The 17,420-nt window shown below is 34.4% G+C and overlaps 1 protein-coding gene across 1 annotated transcript in view; it reads right to left on the bottom strand.

Moving 5' to 3' along the window:
* Positions 1 to 17,420, bottom strand: part of LOC107570104 (metabotropic glutamate receptor 5-like) — a 65,449-nt gene that overhangs the window by 42,566 nt on the left and 5,463 nt on the right. The window contains exon 4 of the mRNA XM_016256301.1: positions 1,307 to 1,556. Within this exon, the coding sequence (XP_016111787.1) occupies positions 1,307 to 1,556 (250 nt within the window). The remainder of the gene's footprint in view (positions 1 to 1,306; positions 1,557 to 17,420) is intronic.

Below are 17,420 nucleotides of genomic sequence, written 5' to 3'. Positions count from 1 at the left end.
AAATAAAGCTTCTTAATGGCATTGATGGTTCCATGGTTCCATCTACTGAACCTTTCCATTCCAAAAAAAGTTCTTTATAATGGAAAAAGGTTCTTTAGATTCATAAAATGTTCTTCAAACTAAGAAAAAAGGTTCTTTAAAGAACTGTTTACTGAAAGGTTCTTTGGGAAAGCCCCCTATTTAACCTTATTTTTAAGAAATCATTTTAGGACATGATTTACCGAAGACATTTTACCTGCAACGATGATGTTGATGAAGATAATGTAATGATGATGATGGTGATGATGGTTATGAAGATGATATTGAAACTTCCTGTTGGTTTTCATCTGGACTAAACAGCTGATGCTGAAAAAGTCAAACATTTAGGGATACACACACACACACACTCACATATTGATTCTTGAGTGCATTTAGAGAGAAGAGTTTGTTAAAGGAACCGTTCCTCTAAAAATGGAAATGTAATGATCACCTTGTCATTCTGAATGTGTGTGAACCATAAAAGCATTTTCATTACTTGAAATAAAATAAAAAGTATTAACTTAAATATAAAAAACTATAAAAAAAGCTTAAACTTATTGTATTTCAGCTAGTTGCCAAGGCAACTTTTTTCCATTTTAATAATAATAATAATAATAAAAGCGAAAAATGACAAAAACACAATTAAATTGTGTTTAGTAGCTAATTACTTTTTAGAGTAATTTACCCAGCACTGTTTTTTCTTCTTCTGAAAAACTCAAAAATCTTTGGGATTATTTTGAAGCTCAGGAATATGCAATAATATAATAAACGTATTTCTATAAAAGTATTTTATGTTGTATTAGTTCATGTTTGTTTTATTTCAAGTAACAAACATGTTTTTATGGTTGTAAATTTAGTTGGTTTTCAAGTAGATTGGGTGGTTTTACAAATTAAGGCCCTGTCCACACGAACGTGGTTATTTTTAAAACAGCAGCTTTTTCTACGCAGTTTGGCCGTTCCTCCACACGCAAATGCAGCACCAGGTCACTGAAGTTTTTAGCTTGTGACGTCGGAGCCTGCGCTGTTATCTACGCCTACTGGAAGCTTTTTCAGGCTTCTGATTGGCCAACATGGCTTTACGGTTGAGATTATATCGCCACCTGTTGGTTTGGCATGCTCTTGACAGTGCTTCATAGCATGCGTTTGCGTTTTCATGTGGACAGAGATTTTTTTTTAAACGGAAGAAGGAAAAACTCCATGTGTGGACATGGCCTAAATCTCCAGTCGAAGGCCAAGTAAAATCACACTCAATTTCTCCATGTTTTTCATCATTCACTCCTCCACTGACCTGCCGACCAACAGGAACTCTCCGACGAGGTTTTGTCGTCTCATGGCCATCAGGATGTTTCGTACGGTCATGCCCTCGCAGAAACACGCCACCACGCGAGCTTTGGGTAGATACTTGCGCAGTTTGACCAGCAGGCGGTCAAAGCTCTGCTCGCCGGCGTTACTCCAGATTTTATCCGAGTGAGCGATACAAATGCCTTCCTTCCCCGCCATCTCTTTAAACGCCTCCATCCCACTCTCACCATAGTTCCCTAGGAAAGAAACAGAGAGAATTTGATATGATTATTCAATTAACTAAAGAAATTAGTCATGAGTTACAGTATTACATCTCAAATGTTTGACACACTTTCGACAAATCTAACATATACAATTCAGAATATGTTTGACATTGAAAAAAAAAAATAACAAAAACACAACACCAAAGAATACACTGAAGAAAGAAACAATGGCATAGAAACAATTTTTCACAAACTGCTAAAATTTCACAAATAATTAATCATAACCAACCGGTAAAATGATTAATTCATAAAAAAGGATCATGTTGCTTGCAAAAAAGTTATTTTGTCAGAATATAAGTTCTTTTGAATTGCTTTTAATGAAGAAAAATGTGTTTCAAGAAGCTATTCAATAATGTGTGTGAACACTGAAAAAAATCTGTTTTGTAACAATTTTTATTTTAAAAAATGTTCTATTTTTTCAAGTCGAAAAGTTTTTATACAAGTATAAATATAATTAAAAAAAAATTATTTTTCAAAGTTGTAAATAAAAATATCTTCACATTTAATTCAATGTTACTTGCCATTTCTTTGTAATTCTTTGTAAAATTTACTAGCAATTTTTAAATAAAAATCATTTCAATGTAAATCCTACACCATTTTTTTTCAGTGTGTAGACCAACCCAAACTAAATGTAGAAAAATATATTTAGCGATCTTTTTCTTTTCACATTTTTATAGCAGATTTCATCTGTTTGCACAGAACGTTGTGTTACTTTTGTAAAATTTACTAGCAATTTTTAAATAAAAATCATTTCAATGTAAATCCTACACCATTTTTTTTTCAGTGTGTAGACCAACCCAAACTAAATGTAGAAAAATATATTTAGCGATCTTTTTCTTTTCACATTTTTATAGCAGATTTCATCTGTTTGCACAGAACGTTGTGTTACTGTGTCAAATACTGACATTGTGTCAGACTACAGCTGCATGGATTTATTAAAGTTTGCTGAGACATTATTGACGCTTTCTTCCAGTGTCGCTTTCTCTGATGGAGAACTTGAGGATGGAGAGCTGTAAACCAGGTTCACAGTCACATAAAATACATAAAGATCAACCACACACACTCATAAATATACATAAATGAAGCTGTGAAGGTGTCAAACGAGTGTGTGAGAGGATTGAGAAAGGTTTCATCAGGTTCTGGTCCTGGTTGTTGTGGTTACGAGTAAAGTCTTGTAATTAGTCTCACAGTGAGAGTAGCAGACACGAACAGACGGCACACACACACACACACACTGTTGACATAAGCACACAATCAGTCTCCGTTCATAAAGAGAACACCAGCCTTCACTTCCTGTCAAAGATCATTGAACAGAGATCATTTTCAAAGCATGAAACTAAACATTCGATTAAACTAATGATCTCTGTTTGTTGAGGACCCATAATGTCCTAGAAACATCACAGAGAGCTCTAAAATAAAATAAAATAAAAATGTAATTCACTTTGAGATGATTTACCATATACAGTGAAAACTTATATTTTCATATTTTAAATTTATATTTAACACTAATAAATTACATATAATAGTGGTGTAAAATAGATCTTCCCGTAAAAGATCATTGAACAATTTCATTTTCAACGCATGAAATTAAATTAATATTTAAAAAATTATATTTGAAATAATAAATGGATATTTTATAGTCCTTTAGCTCAGAAAAAGCAAAAATAAAAAGTCAAAGCAGAGATAAAATATATGCAACTTCACAGGAAAAACAATCAAATCAAATAAAATAAGAGTGTTAAAATAATTAATGAAATATATAAAAGTAATTTTAGCAGAAACAATCTAAATATGTAACCATTCAAAAATATTAATTGTTACCTTTAAGTTGAGTTAACATATACAGTGAAATATTAAACAACAAGTTAAATATTTTATATATTATAAAATATACATTTTTTATAACCTTATCAATTACTTTAATATTTAATGGTCAAAATTTCTATTTAAAAATCTTAAATATATTCTATTAAAATATCTACATGTACTTTCATGATAAACTATTGTTAAAACTGTAAACTTAAACAAAATAATACCAAAATGACATTCCATATCACATGAAGCGCTCCACCACCGTTTAATGTTCTAAAATTCCTTAAGAGAACTAAAAAGACACAAATTAAAGTGTAATAGTAATATTAAAAGTAATAGCTCAGGTCATTTTGTTTCGCAAGAATTTAATGAGAAATGTTTGAACTCATATCGAGATCTATACATTTTGATTGCATACTCTGGTATCTTGGCAAATCAAAGCAGTTCGTGACTTGAGATTTCTAGAGACAAATGAGTCTTTTTCTTAAAAGCAGAGGCGTCAAATAAAAGTAATTTAATCTCACTGCTGTCTAGAAGAGACGATAGAGATCTCATTAGCGATTTCCTAAAGGAACGGATGGCTAAACACCATCTAATTCATAAACCACACACACACACACACACACACACCTCCACCTCAAAGTGCTGCACTCGCTCGGCTGGAATGTGGATAAATATTACAGCAGAAAATCGAACATCTGAACGTCAAACGCTGAGCTGCCCTTTAGAAACCCGAGCAGGAATACGTCAGATTTCAGAGAGTGTGTGTGTGTTAGTGGAAGAGCGAGGTAACAGTTGTGTTACCTGAGTGAGTGTTGACATGGATGTGTTGTAGTGTGTTTCTCTGTAATTACAGCAGACACACTGGAGCTGAAGAGAGATGCTATCAGCACTGTTTCTCTCTCTCTCTGGCTGCGCTTCAGCCATCTGGACTTTATTGTTACGATAGGTGAAGGAATGTGTAGGTCTTCATTCATTCTTCTGGATTTAAGGCGACAGTTCACCTAAAAATTACACTTCTGTTATCATTTATTCACTCTCATATTTGTTCCAGACCCATATGACTAACTTATGTCTGTAGAGCACAAAATTAGATGTTTTGAAGAATGTTCAGGCTGCTCCTCCATGTCTCATTTTTGTAGCAATGTTCTGTGGCTATTATTTAATGGCACCAAATACATTTACATTTAGTCATTTACCAGATGCTTTTATCCAAAGCGACTTACAAATGAGGACAATGGAAGCAATCAAAACAACAAATGAGCAATGATATACAAGTGCTATAACAAGGCTCTGTTCGCTTAACGCAGTACAAGTAGCAAGTTTTTTTTATTATTATTATATAATAAATAAAAAGAAAACAGAGAGAATAGAAAAAGAACAGAACAAGCCATATAAAATAAAATAAAAAAATAAAATGAAACAAAAGTAAATCAAAAAAATTGACAGAAAAAATGCTACCATAAAATAAATTTTAATTGGTTGTTAACTGATTTACCATATGCAATGAAAATTTACAAAACATATAATTGTAGAATATATATATAATAATTTTTATAATATATTTAATAAAATAAAATAAAATAATGTGACTTATTGAAGGATGGCTACACTGAAAAAAGTTGGTGTACAAACAGTTTTCCCTCAGAAATTGCTAGTAAATTTAACAATAAATTACAAATAAACAGCAAGTAACACACTGAAATAAAAGTGAAATTTTAAAGCATTGACTATTAATATTTTAATGTAAAATGCACTCCATTCTTTTATTTACATCTACTAAAAAAATTATTTTTACAGTGCATATTGGAGCTGAAAGCGCAACCAGCAAGTAAATATGAATCTAATTTCGCATGCAAAGAGGTGAGCCAATCACAACAGGGCTCATTTGCATATAGAAGGTACAGTAGCAAAATCCTCTTCAACTTGGATGCTCAGAGATCAAATGTAAAATGATCCTGAAAAAAAACGTTTCTGGTTTCTGCCAAGAAACCCCGACTGACATAATAAGTGGACTACAGGGGGAGAAAATAAAATGATGCAGGAGTGAAAAATATGGGCTTTTTAAAATATAAATGTCCTAAAAGCTGCCCCACTGCTCATGTATAAGAGACAGATGCTGTTATCAGCGAAAGGTCTTTCTCCGCCCGTTACATTATGTTAAGTATTTGCACTAAATCAAGTGGAGTATCCAGCGGCATCGAATGATAAAAATCCCCCGCCGCGCCACGTCGTCTGAAAAATGTCCCGTGGTGATATCATCTGAAATCCATCTCTTAAAACGCATTTCCCCCTCAGCTTTACGCTCCCACTATCATTTCCATGATTTAACCGCATACTAAATCAAAATCCTATGAGCATTTTTGGTTTGTGAGGAACCCAGCACTGATATGTGTGAGCAGATGGCACATACATGTCCCTCTCCACAGGAAACACACAGTATAGTGATGGAGAATCTCTCCTCACTTGGTTACTGTACATGTCCTACTCTGTGATTATGCTAATGATATTCAAATAAGAGAATTGTGCCGTATTACATCATAATCACATAACCCCTCCTTTGCTTTAAGCCTATTGGCTGGCTTGAGTGATTGACAGGTAGAAGGGACACCATCAGCCAATCACTTGCACTGGATCGCGCACATGTCATTTATCAGCACTATGTGGGTTCTGGAAGCATTTCCCCATGTTTTTCCATAGGGGTTTCAAAGAATTCAAAGTATTCAACCAAATGAATCACAATATTACAAAATTTGATAAAAAGCATTAAAAGACCACTACACACTACACACAACTACATTGTTGTGATGTATAACCAACAGTCCTAACAGCTTAATAAATCTACAGTATGAAATAATGATTAAATAAAATACTCAACAAGAGTCCGTCTGACTGACATAAAAAACAACTGACCATAGTTAAAACTCAAATAAATCTGAAACGGCATGTTTTGTCAATATTTAATCACCACCTAATGTCATTACAAACCTAGTTGACTTTCTTTTTACTTTGGAACACAAAAGATGGAAAATGTCTCAAAAATGTACCCAATTTAATTTAAGTTTAGTTGCTGCTTTCAACTTTGAAGTATAATCAAGTTAGTCATTATAATGCATTTTTTTTAATCGTGTCTAGTTGAATCTCTTACCTATATAAAATATAGTTGAAACTGTATTATGAAAAAATATGTTGCCATGACTTATTGATTACTCCATATAATTTTTTCTTTGGTGTTCCACAGGTTTGGAACAACAAGGTAAATCTGAAATTTAAATTTTAGGTGAACAATCCCTTTAAAATGTATGAATATCCTTCGTCTGATGCCATACATTTTACAAACTTGTTCTACATGTTCCTTAAAAGACCTCAATGTTCAGAGGAGAGTGTTACAATAAAAAAAAGTTACTAATTCATTTCCAAAAAGGACGACATCAAGGCCCTATATATGAATGAAGACAAGCTAGAATGTAACTACAATGCGATTAAAACAAAAATGCACAGTGGCAAAAAGACGCGAGTCTCCAAAAAAAGACAAGAATTGGGATCCTGCGCTAAAAAAAATATATTGATGCAGTATTTACTTTGAAACAATTTTCACAAATAATTACAAAGAAACAGCAAGTAAGCTCATTGAACTAAACATGAAGCTGAAATGCTATTTTCTTGTAAAATGTTTTAATAATCTTTGTTTTATTTACAACTTCAAAAAAATCCTTATTATTATTATTTATTTATTATTATTACAACTTCAAAAAAATCTTTTTTTTCTCACAGTGTGAAAATTTTCAAAAATGCATCGGTATCATGATTATGTCTTATATATTGTATATATACTGATTATATATTGATTATGTCTCAATATTATTTATCTTAATTTTACTGTATATGCAAATGAGATGAACGGGAAGACACCATTAGAAGGAAAACCTCATAATCCATTATTGGCTATTTTTTGGCATGTCTAAGACTGTACAGCGAGACAAAAGGAGCATGACAAGCATCTGAAGGAGAAATGGCAGATGGTGAAGAAGGCAAAATTAATGAAGTAAGAAAACTGAGAAATAGTGAATGCAGAATAAAATCAGGAGACACCCACACATCGCTCTCGTCTGTTCTTCTCTTGAATTAAAGGGATGGTTATTTAACAGCGGTGAAAAAGCCTTTCTTTCATCAGAGCAGAAAAGTGACTCTCTCTCCGCTTTGATTAATTTCCGCTGAATTTCCATACAAAAGTGACCTCGTTAGTTTTATCTGACCACTGAACAGCAGTTAAAAGGCATAAAAGAGAGAGATGGAGAGCAAGACTGGGCAGATTTCCAGTCCGTTCTGAATGCGTGTAACTCAGGTCAAAGCTAGCGGAGACGGCTGTATTTTCAATAAAGCCAAGAGACTTCCTCACAGCCTAATAAAACCGGCATACACTCAAACAACAAGCATCCTGAATGCCTGACAATTTGATCTGCACATGTTATTTTGATTTGGTGTGACATTTAGACATCATGGTTAATTGCCGTGGCGAATACACAGAAGACGCGTCCCTATGTGTGTGTGTGAATCCATTAGACGACTTTGAAAGGAAAAGTTCAGGAAAAAAATAGACAATCTGTCATCATTTACTCACCCTCATGTGTTTCCACACACGTGTGACCTTCTTTCTCTGGTGGAGAAGTTTGACACCGTTCTTTTTCATACAATCAAAACGAATGGGGACGGACCAAAAAAAAAAAAACCACCATAAAATTACTACTTATGACTGCTGCACTGCATTGCAAACCATTGCTTAGCATCTTTAAAACTTCTATATATAAGGGGAGACAATAGGGTAAAAAATTAACTAATATATATCACCATACTTCCCCAGTTGATTGATTACATTAAAAATCGCAACCATTTATTGCATTACAAGTTTTCTGAAATGTTGTTTAAATATGGATATGAGGCACTATCTAATGAAATATGCACTGATTTGCAAACATTTCTACAACCAAAACTTTTACATGTTTACGTTTTCTTTACAATCTTTAGATTTCTATAACAAAAAAAACTGGATGAAGCCATTTGTTGACATATTAAAGTCAGAGGTTGTTACAGAGGGGATTTTGTATTTCTCATTTATTATACTGTCAACAGCCAGAAAAAAAAAATTATATATATCTATATATATATATAACAATTTTTAAAGGTATAAAGCTTTGCAAAAAATTAGGTTAATTATATATGAACAAATCCTTCAGTAAAAATATGGATAGGGATAAAACTTGAATAGGAATAAAGAGTTTGGTGCATGTAAGTGCTGCTGAAGTGGAGATTTTTTGTCCTTGTGCACGAGAAGAAAATAATTTAGAGAAAATGACCTTTAAAGGGGTCATCGGATGCAAAATTCACTTTAAATGTTGTTTGAACTGAAATGTGTCTTGGCAGTGTGTGTACATAACCACCCTAATGATAATTATCCACCCAGTGGTGTTTTAAAATCCCAATAAACCATAGGCAGTGTCTCAGATCAAGCTGTTCACAGATTTTAGGCAGTGTGACGTAGTTCTGCACAGGCCCCTCCAGCTTCTCCTACAGAAGAAGTGAGTATAAGTTTTTTTTTTTTTCATGAATCTTTGCAAATCGCCTTTCCTAATACTGCGCTAGTTAGCAAGTTCCATGACCAATGCGGCTAAAGTTTACAGTCTCATGAGAACAGCTCGTCACTCCACGGAAGAGAGGGGCGGGGTGTGCAGAGCTCATTAGCATTTAAAGAGACATGCACCAAAACAAAGCTGTTTTTGATAAGGTAAAAAGGGTGTTGTTTTACACTACCATAGAGAAATTTTAACCAAAGTATGTTATAGAATTTTAATTTTGTTGATATTCTTTAGGGTCGAATCATATCAACTTGTGGAAAATGGGCATCCGATGACACCTTTAAAGATATGGATTGTAATTGAACTTGAAAGTGTATTTTGGATGTTTTCTTTGCACTAGTCTAAAAAAATTGTTTATGAAAAGCCAAAAAGCTCAAAATCTCAAAACTGACAGATGCATGAAAAAACAGCATTTTTGCCTGTAGTGTCTCACCATAAATGTCCTCTGTTATAGCTCATCTCTTTGCATGTCCTACAACATAACCCAAAAACAAGTGGCATTTTAGAACTTCCGCTTCCACTGTACTGAAGTCATTGGGTTTTTTGAATGGGTTTTTGGTCTAATTTCTTCTCTGTGATGCATTCAGACAGTGAGTCTGGTCATCGTCTCTCTAAACATTTGTTTTAAATGATTTTCTGTCCTCTTACGTTCTTGAATAACTAGCCGCCTCCCGTAAAAGTGCTGACGACAAGAGCCGAGTGCAAAGACTCCATCTTGTCCAATACCCAAGATTTTACTCAATCGACATGACATTTCAATCTAATTTAAATAACCTCAGGCGGAGCATCACAGCAACTCGTGAAAAGTCCCAAACGCTTTCCTTTCATCTCTTTTATGGACAGAGAAATTCTGATGACCATGCTATTACTAAAAATGACATGCGGGAAAATATAATCAAGAAAACACACGCCTGAAGACCAACATAAAAACAAAATTGATGCTGTTTGCTTTCTTAAAACAAGTTTCTGGTTCTCAATGTACATTATTAACACTACTATATAAAATACTTTTGATCATCTATTATTAAAATATGAATAACTACACTGTAAAAACAATTTTTCAGAGTTGTAAAGATTAAAAGAGAAAGTCTTACAAGAAAATACTGTTTCAGTCTTTAATGTCTTTACATTTTCGGTCTTTACAATTTTCACATTTAATTAAAAGTGTTACTTGCCGTTTACTTGATCAATTTCTGAGTAAAAATTAATTCAAAGTAAATAATCCTACATTGAAAAAGGTCTGATGCAGAAACAATTGTTTCACAATTAAAGAACCTAGAAGCAACACACTGAATTAATTGTAAAATTCTGAAGTAGAAAGATTAACATTTTCTTGTAAAATGTACTCCAGTAATCTGTTTTATTTACTTCAAAATATACACACACACACACACACACATATATATATATATATATATATATATATATATATATATACATATATACTCACACACTACAGTTCAAAATTTTGGGATCAGTAGGATTTTTAATGTTTATATATATATATATATATATATATATATATACTGTACATATATACTCACACACTACAGTTCAAAATTTTGGGATCAGTAGGATTTTTTATGTTTCTAAAAAAATGTCTCCTCTGATCATCAAGGCTGCATTTATTTGATCAAAAATACATTAAAAACAGTAATGCTGTGAAATATTATTACAATTTAAAATAGCTGTTTTGTCTGTGAATATACTGTAAAATGACATTTATTTCTGTGATCGAAGCTGAATTTTCAGCCTCATTACTCACATGATCCTTCAGAAATCATTCTAACATGCTGAATGTTTTTACTGAATATCCATTTTCTCTTCCTAATAAAAGTATTATGAAGTGAAATTGTGTTGTTTTATGTTGGCTTGACAGAGACGATTTTGCCAAGTCATCATGCTGCATGATTAATCTTTTCTTTGAGCAAGTTTTCAGCATTTAAATCCAACTTTTTAGAAAAAGAAGCCTCAGAAGATCAAATGAGAGAAATTACTCATGACTAAAATTAGAGTTGGCTTGAGAACAGATGAGGCTGGCCCCGACGGCGGGGGGATCATGAAGTCACTGGCCGGCCAGAGAGATCAGAATAGATGCTTGTGTAGTGTTAGGATGACAGTAAACGGCCCGCAGCGGATCAGGGTGTGAGATGCCATATTCACAAACACATTTTCTCAATCCCATGAGGCTTTGAGATGATCAGCAACTCCTTTTGGCATTTCAAAGGAATAAACTGCGACTAAAAGGGTTTGTGCAGTTTGTGTAACGAGCATAACAACATGAAATCAAAACTGACCCAATTTTCATTCTTAATAAATGTCCCTGCCTATATTGTGAGGGATTCATCAGTGCACATTATTCCAATTCAAAAAATTGCTTTTATGAAAATGTAATAACATTCACCGCCTCTGAAAATAATTTTCGGTTCTGCTGATGTAATCAAGACCGCATGGGTGGGAAAAATAATATTAAGCCAACTAGATTTTACAGTGCAGAAATTGCAGCCATGAAACTGGTCGCCTGGGCATTGCTATGCAGTTGCTAAGGTGTTTTGTGTGGTTGCCAGGGCATTGCTAATTGTTTGCTTTCTGGACTAAGTCTCAAGTCTCTATATATATTTTCTACCAAGATGAAATGCAAGAAATTCTATTCTGTATCTTATGCAGTAGATGGATATGCTCAGACTATAGCCAGATGAAACCCACAACATCATGTGCAGAACACCACAGACTGAGGACTCCAGCTGTCACCTGTCTGTTTATGAAACAGGAAGTGTCTGCTGCATGGAAAACAAAGACGCATTTACATCAGAAAGGCTGTAATACTTGAAAAATTCCACCACCGTTGGCAGAAACGGAAACAGCGAAAATGACATGGTAACAGATCCATGACCCTCTGGAGATGCATTTCAATGTCTCCACTGCTTCATATGAAACGGAACCATATAACCTCTGATATAAAGTCTAGTTACAGATCCACAAACCTGAAAGGTGAAGAGTGTCATTTCAGCACCACATGCATCACTTTGCTAAAATAATGACTGTTTTTAAACAGGTTTCCTATACTGTCATTGGGCAGATAAACAGATAGCCCTGCCCCTTACTCTCACTATTGGTCCATTGGTTGAGTCAACTTTGCTGTTTTGGGCTGGTCGAGATGTTTATAAAAACATATTGAAACCATATTGCACCACAGAGTTACACTTTTGGGGAATTAACTTAAAAATGGCTTTATCATCATTTTCGCTGCATATTAAACTGATGAGACACATCACCTTTAAATATCTATACAAAAAAAAAGTCATGTTTTACCCTAAAGTCAAAAGAAAAAAAAAGATATATGTTAATATAAGTTATATTTTGCATAAAAACAAAGCCTTTAACGCTATTAAAATTTTAGCATTTTAACACAATTTTAATGACAATGATTTAAAAAATATATATATATTAAAAATAAAATATTATACAATTGTATTTATAAAAAGTAAAATATTATAAAAAATAAACTAATAAAATAAATAAAATGTTATTCATATTTTTTTTATATATGATCAAAATAACTATTATTTATTAATAAATACAGTGGGGCAAAAAAAGTATTTAGTCAGCCACCAATTGTAAAAATCTAGGGGGGGGTTGCATTATGATTAGGGAGAAATTTTGCAATGTAAAGCAAAAAAATAAAATAATAATAATAATCTTAAAAATAGACTTCATTTTCTTAAATGTCATTTTTCATCAAGATATCAGTTCTTATTTGTTTTCTTATTGATTTTGGGGTGAAATGTGACCCAGACATGTTTTTGCAAGATTCACCCTCTAAGAGGCACTGAATTAAATCCAACTGGCATCACAGACACAAAAAACAAAATTAGCCAGTGCATGTAAATGAGACAGGACTGTATGTTCTGGAGTGGCACTGTGTCCTTTCCTGCTTCGGCCGGAGTCTGTTATGCAGCACTGCGTGTGTCATTGAGAAAAGGTTGTGAGATTGTGTTCCTCGTAAAGGTTCCTGTGGCTTGTTAAGGGCGCATTCTGTGCCTCGTTAAGCCAGCTGTGTTCCCGCGCTCATCAGTGCTACCGGCTGATAGAAACGGCGCAAACCCAGCTCGCATCAAAACCCCCGCTTTTATTAGTGCCTGTCTCGCTCGCTCACTCCGTCCACCCACGCAGCTCAGAGTTTACAATTCAAATGAAAAGGACCGAGAGTGAAAGAAGGTAGAGAGGTTGCCATGGAGAATATGCCGGTTTGTCATTAATAATCATTCAAAATATTCTCATTCACCCTGAAGTCTGAGAAACAAAGAGACGCGTCTCTCCTACAGGACCTGCGATATCCAGCGCATAAGCAAGTGCTTGCAGGTGTGTCGTAGTGTGTGTGTTTGTGTGTGAATGCAGTCTCCCAAATGCAGGCAAGCAGGTGAAGCGATCAAAAGAGAAGAAACAGATCGAGACAAGACGAGAGAGCAGCCCAGTGTCACGACGAAACCCTCGCAGTAGCGCTTGCTCTTCAAAACCAGAACCAAAACATCTCACCGTGACAGCTTTACTAACCTCGCTTCAGATGATTCCATAACACCTCGCTGATCTTCAGATGTGACTTGCTCACCAATGGATGCTCTGCAGTGAATGGGTGCCGTCAGAATGAGAGTCCAAACAGCTGACAAAAAACATTGCAATAATCCACAAGCAATCCACACCACTCCAGTCCATCAGTTAACATCCTGTGAAGTGAAAAGCTGATTGTTTGTAAGATACAAATCCATCATTAAGGCATTTTAATGTTAAACCATTGCTTCTGGCCAAAATATGAGCCCATAATCTATAATAACACTTTCTCCAGTGAGAAAGTCCAACTCCTGTCATCTCTCACATTAAAACCCACAGACATATTTGTTTTGAACTGTTTTCACTTGCAAACTCCTGATTCAGACAAGATGGCTTTTTACTGGAGAAAGTGTTAGTATGGACCAAGGACATATTTCAGCGGGAAGTAATGGTTTTAAGTAAAAAATTGTTGTAATGTTACTTAATGGACTGGAGTGCTGTGGATTACTATTATTATGATTATTATCATGTTTTTATCAGCTGTTTGGACTCTCGTTCTGACGGCACCCATTCACTGCAGAGGACCCATTGCTGAGCAAGTGATGCAGTGCTACATTTCTCCAAATCTTAACATGTTACTTTTCTACATCTTGGATGGCCCGAAGGTGAGTACATTTTTAACAAATGCTCAGTTCTGGGTGAACTATTCCTTTAAGATGTTTCTGTGTCACCTCCAGATGCTTGGTAAAGATGCAATGGTTCGTGAAAGATCAAATATGCTGCTGTCTACTCTCCTCAGTACCTAATATTTGGGTAAAAGAGAGAGGGTAGATATTAATAAATATTTATTAATGAATGCGCACATGAGCGCATCTTAATATTAATGTCATTCATTCTTAACCGCTACTTACAACCACACACACAAATAGAACGACACATTATATCCATGAGTGTGACTAAATGATGACAGAATTCTCATTTTTGGGTGAACTATCCCTTTAAGAACAAAAGTTCCATTTAGAACCATGACATCATTGGAGAACATTTCCAAATTCCACTAAGAACACTATCATACTAAGACTAAGCATGCGTGATGAGCTCCTCAGATCTCCTCAAACTGAATTTATTCTACTTCTCTTTCTGCTCGTCTCTAATATTCTTCTCCTAATCGTGCTTTTTGGCTTTCTCTCCGTTACGGCCGTCTCTCACTCACCCGCCCCTCTCCTCTCCATCTCTCACGCTCTTCCAGCGCTCGTCTCATGCCACTTTTTTCTGCTTTTAAATTTCACCCAATTTAGTTAAACGAATCTCTCTTCCATCCTTCAATCACTCTCTCCACAGCTGCTTATTCCTGAGAGGAGACGAGAGAGATGGTACGAGATGCGCAGACAGAGAGAGAGAGGCGGATGCGAGCGTGGGAAGAGAGCTGAAGTCCTTGAGCTCTTAAGTGAAGGTTACACTCCACCAGATTCTGACACACACACAACTACAAACACACAAACACATTCTGTACTGAATGCTGATTAGGAACACAATGGCTTCATTTACCATGACTACTGTGTGCGCTTTCCCAGCATGCTTTAGCCATAACATATCCCTCAGTGTCTGATGTCAGTGATGCCAAATGTCAATGGCATCTTATAAGAAATCAAAATGTGTCAAATTTGAACGTGTGTACATTTAAATTGCACAAATGGGATTTGAGAGCTATGGAAGAGGAAGAGGTGAATAATGCCTTATATTTCGGTCTGTTTCTCACACTAAACTACTGTATGACTTCAGACAACCTGGAATATAGTGCATGGGTCATATGGACAAATTTTTGGTGCTTTTATGGTGTCATTTTTGGAGCTTTACAGCCCCTAGTTACCATTCATTTCAACTGTGAACATTCAAAATGTCTTGTATAGTGTTGTACTGAAAAAAATAGTTACGCTGGTTTGGAACAAAATGAGGGATAATTAACCTAAAAATGAATATTTTCTTGCAAAAGAGCATGATGACCACTACAGAAAGTTTAAGCAAGGAAGAGTTTGACAACCAGTTAAAAACACTTTCACTTTCAGCTATAAAAACAGTTTGTTCTGCAGCCTGCATGCACAAATACTGCTCATTATATTGTTTTAGTCTATTTTATATAAACACACACTGTTTATTCAAAGGTTTGTATTAAGAATATTAAGAAATTGATATTTTTATCCAGCAAGGATGCATTAAATTGATCAAAAATCAGAGTAAAGACATTTATAACGTTACAAATTTCAAATAATAATGTTTTAAATGGTCTATTCATCAAAGACTCTTGAAAAAATGTGTCATGGTTCCAACAAAAATAATAAGCAGTACAACTGCTTTCAACATTGATAATAATTAGAAAGGTTTCTTGAGCAGCAAATGAGCATATTAGAATGATTTCTGAAGGATCATGTGACACTGAAGACTGGAGTAATGATGCTGAAAATTCAGCTTTGATCACAGAAATAAATGACATTTTACAATATATTAAAATAGAAAAAAGTTATTTAAAATTTTAACAATATTTCATACTATTATTGTTTTTACTGTATTTTTGACCAAATAAATGCAGCCTTGGTAAGCCTAAGAGACTTCTTTCAAAATCGTTACAAAATCTTAGTGATTCCAAACCTCTCACCAGTAGTGTGCATATATATAACTCACATTCTCAATAGAAAAAAAAACACTCCCCCTAGTTACCATTCATTTCAACTGTGAACATTCAAAATGTCTTGTATAGTGTTGTACTGAAAAAAATAGTTACGCTGGTTTGGAACAAAATGAGGGATAATTAACCTAAAAATGAATATTTTCTTGCAAAAGAGCATGATGACCACTACAGAAAGTTTAAGCAAGGAAGAGTTTGACAACCAGTTAAAAACACTTTCACTTTCAGCTATAAAAACAGTTTGTTCTGCAGCCTGCATGCACAAATACTGCTCATTATATTGTTTTAGTCTATTTTATATAAACACACACTGTTTATTCAAAGGTTTGTATTAAGAATATTAAGAAATTGATATTTTTATCCAGCAAGGATGCATTAAATTGATCAAAAATCACAGTAAAGACATTTATAACATTACAAATTTCAAATAATAATGTTTTAAATGGTCTATTCATCAAAGACTCTTGAAAAAATGCGTCATGGTTCCAACAAAAATAATAAGCAGTACAACTGCTTTCAACATTGATAATAATTAGAAAGGTTTCTTGAGCAGCAAATGAGCATATTAGAATGATTTCTGAAGGATCATGTGACACTGAAGACTGGAGTAATGATGCTGAAAATTCAGCTTTGATCACAGAAATAAATGACATTTTACAATATATTAAAATAGAAAAAAGTTATTTAAAATTTTAACAATATTTCATACTATTATTGTTTTTACTGTATTTTTGACCAAATAAATGCAGCCTTGGTAAGCCTAAGAGACTTCTTTCAAAATCGTTACAAAATCTTAGTGATTCCAAACCTCTCACCAGTAGTGTGCATATATATAACTCACATTCTCAATAGAAAAAAAAACACTCTGAGCCTATTACAGTCTATGAGTCTGTGTGAAATTTGATTTATTTTGTCTGTTTATTAACAGGTATGTCAGGGTGATCATCTTCTTGTCCTTTTCTCTTCTTTCTCTTTATGTGTGTGTGCGTTTTACACTGTCTGCCATCTTAATTAAGTCCGGGACACATTCCAGGCCCTCAGCTTTGGGGACCAGACAGTAAAAGTGCTTACAACCCTGAACCTCTCTAAACACACACACACACACACACACACACAGTCTCTTGAGTCGGCGTGGAGCGGGGGAGTACAGCGGGATGCAAG

The sequence above is a fragment of the Sinocyclocheilus grahami genome, unplaced genomic scaffold (genome assembly GCF_001515645.1).
Source record: "Sinocyclocheilus grahami isolate Dianchi unplaced genomic scaffold, SAMN03320097.WGS_v1.1 scaffold1416.1, whole genome shotgun sequence".
Lineage (NCBI taxonomy): Eukaryota > Metazoa > Chordata > Actinopteri > Cypriniformes > Cyprinidae > Sinocyclocheilus > Sinocyclocheilus grahami.
This window is presented reverse-complemented; position numbering and strand designations above follow the sequence as displayed.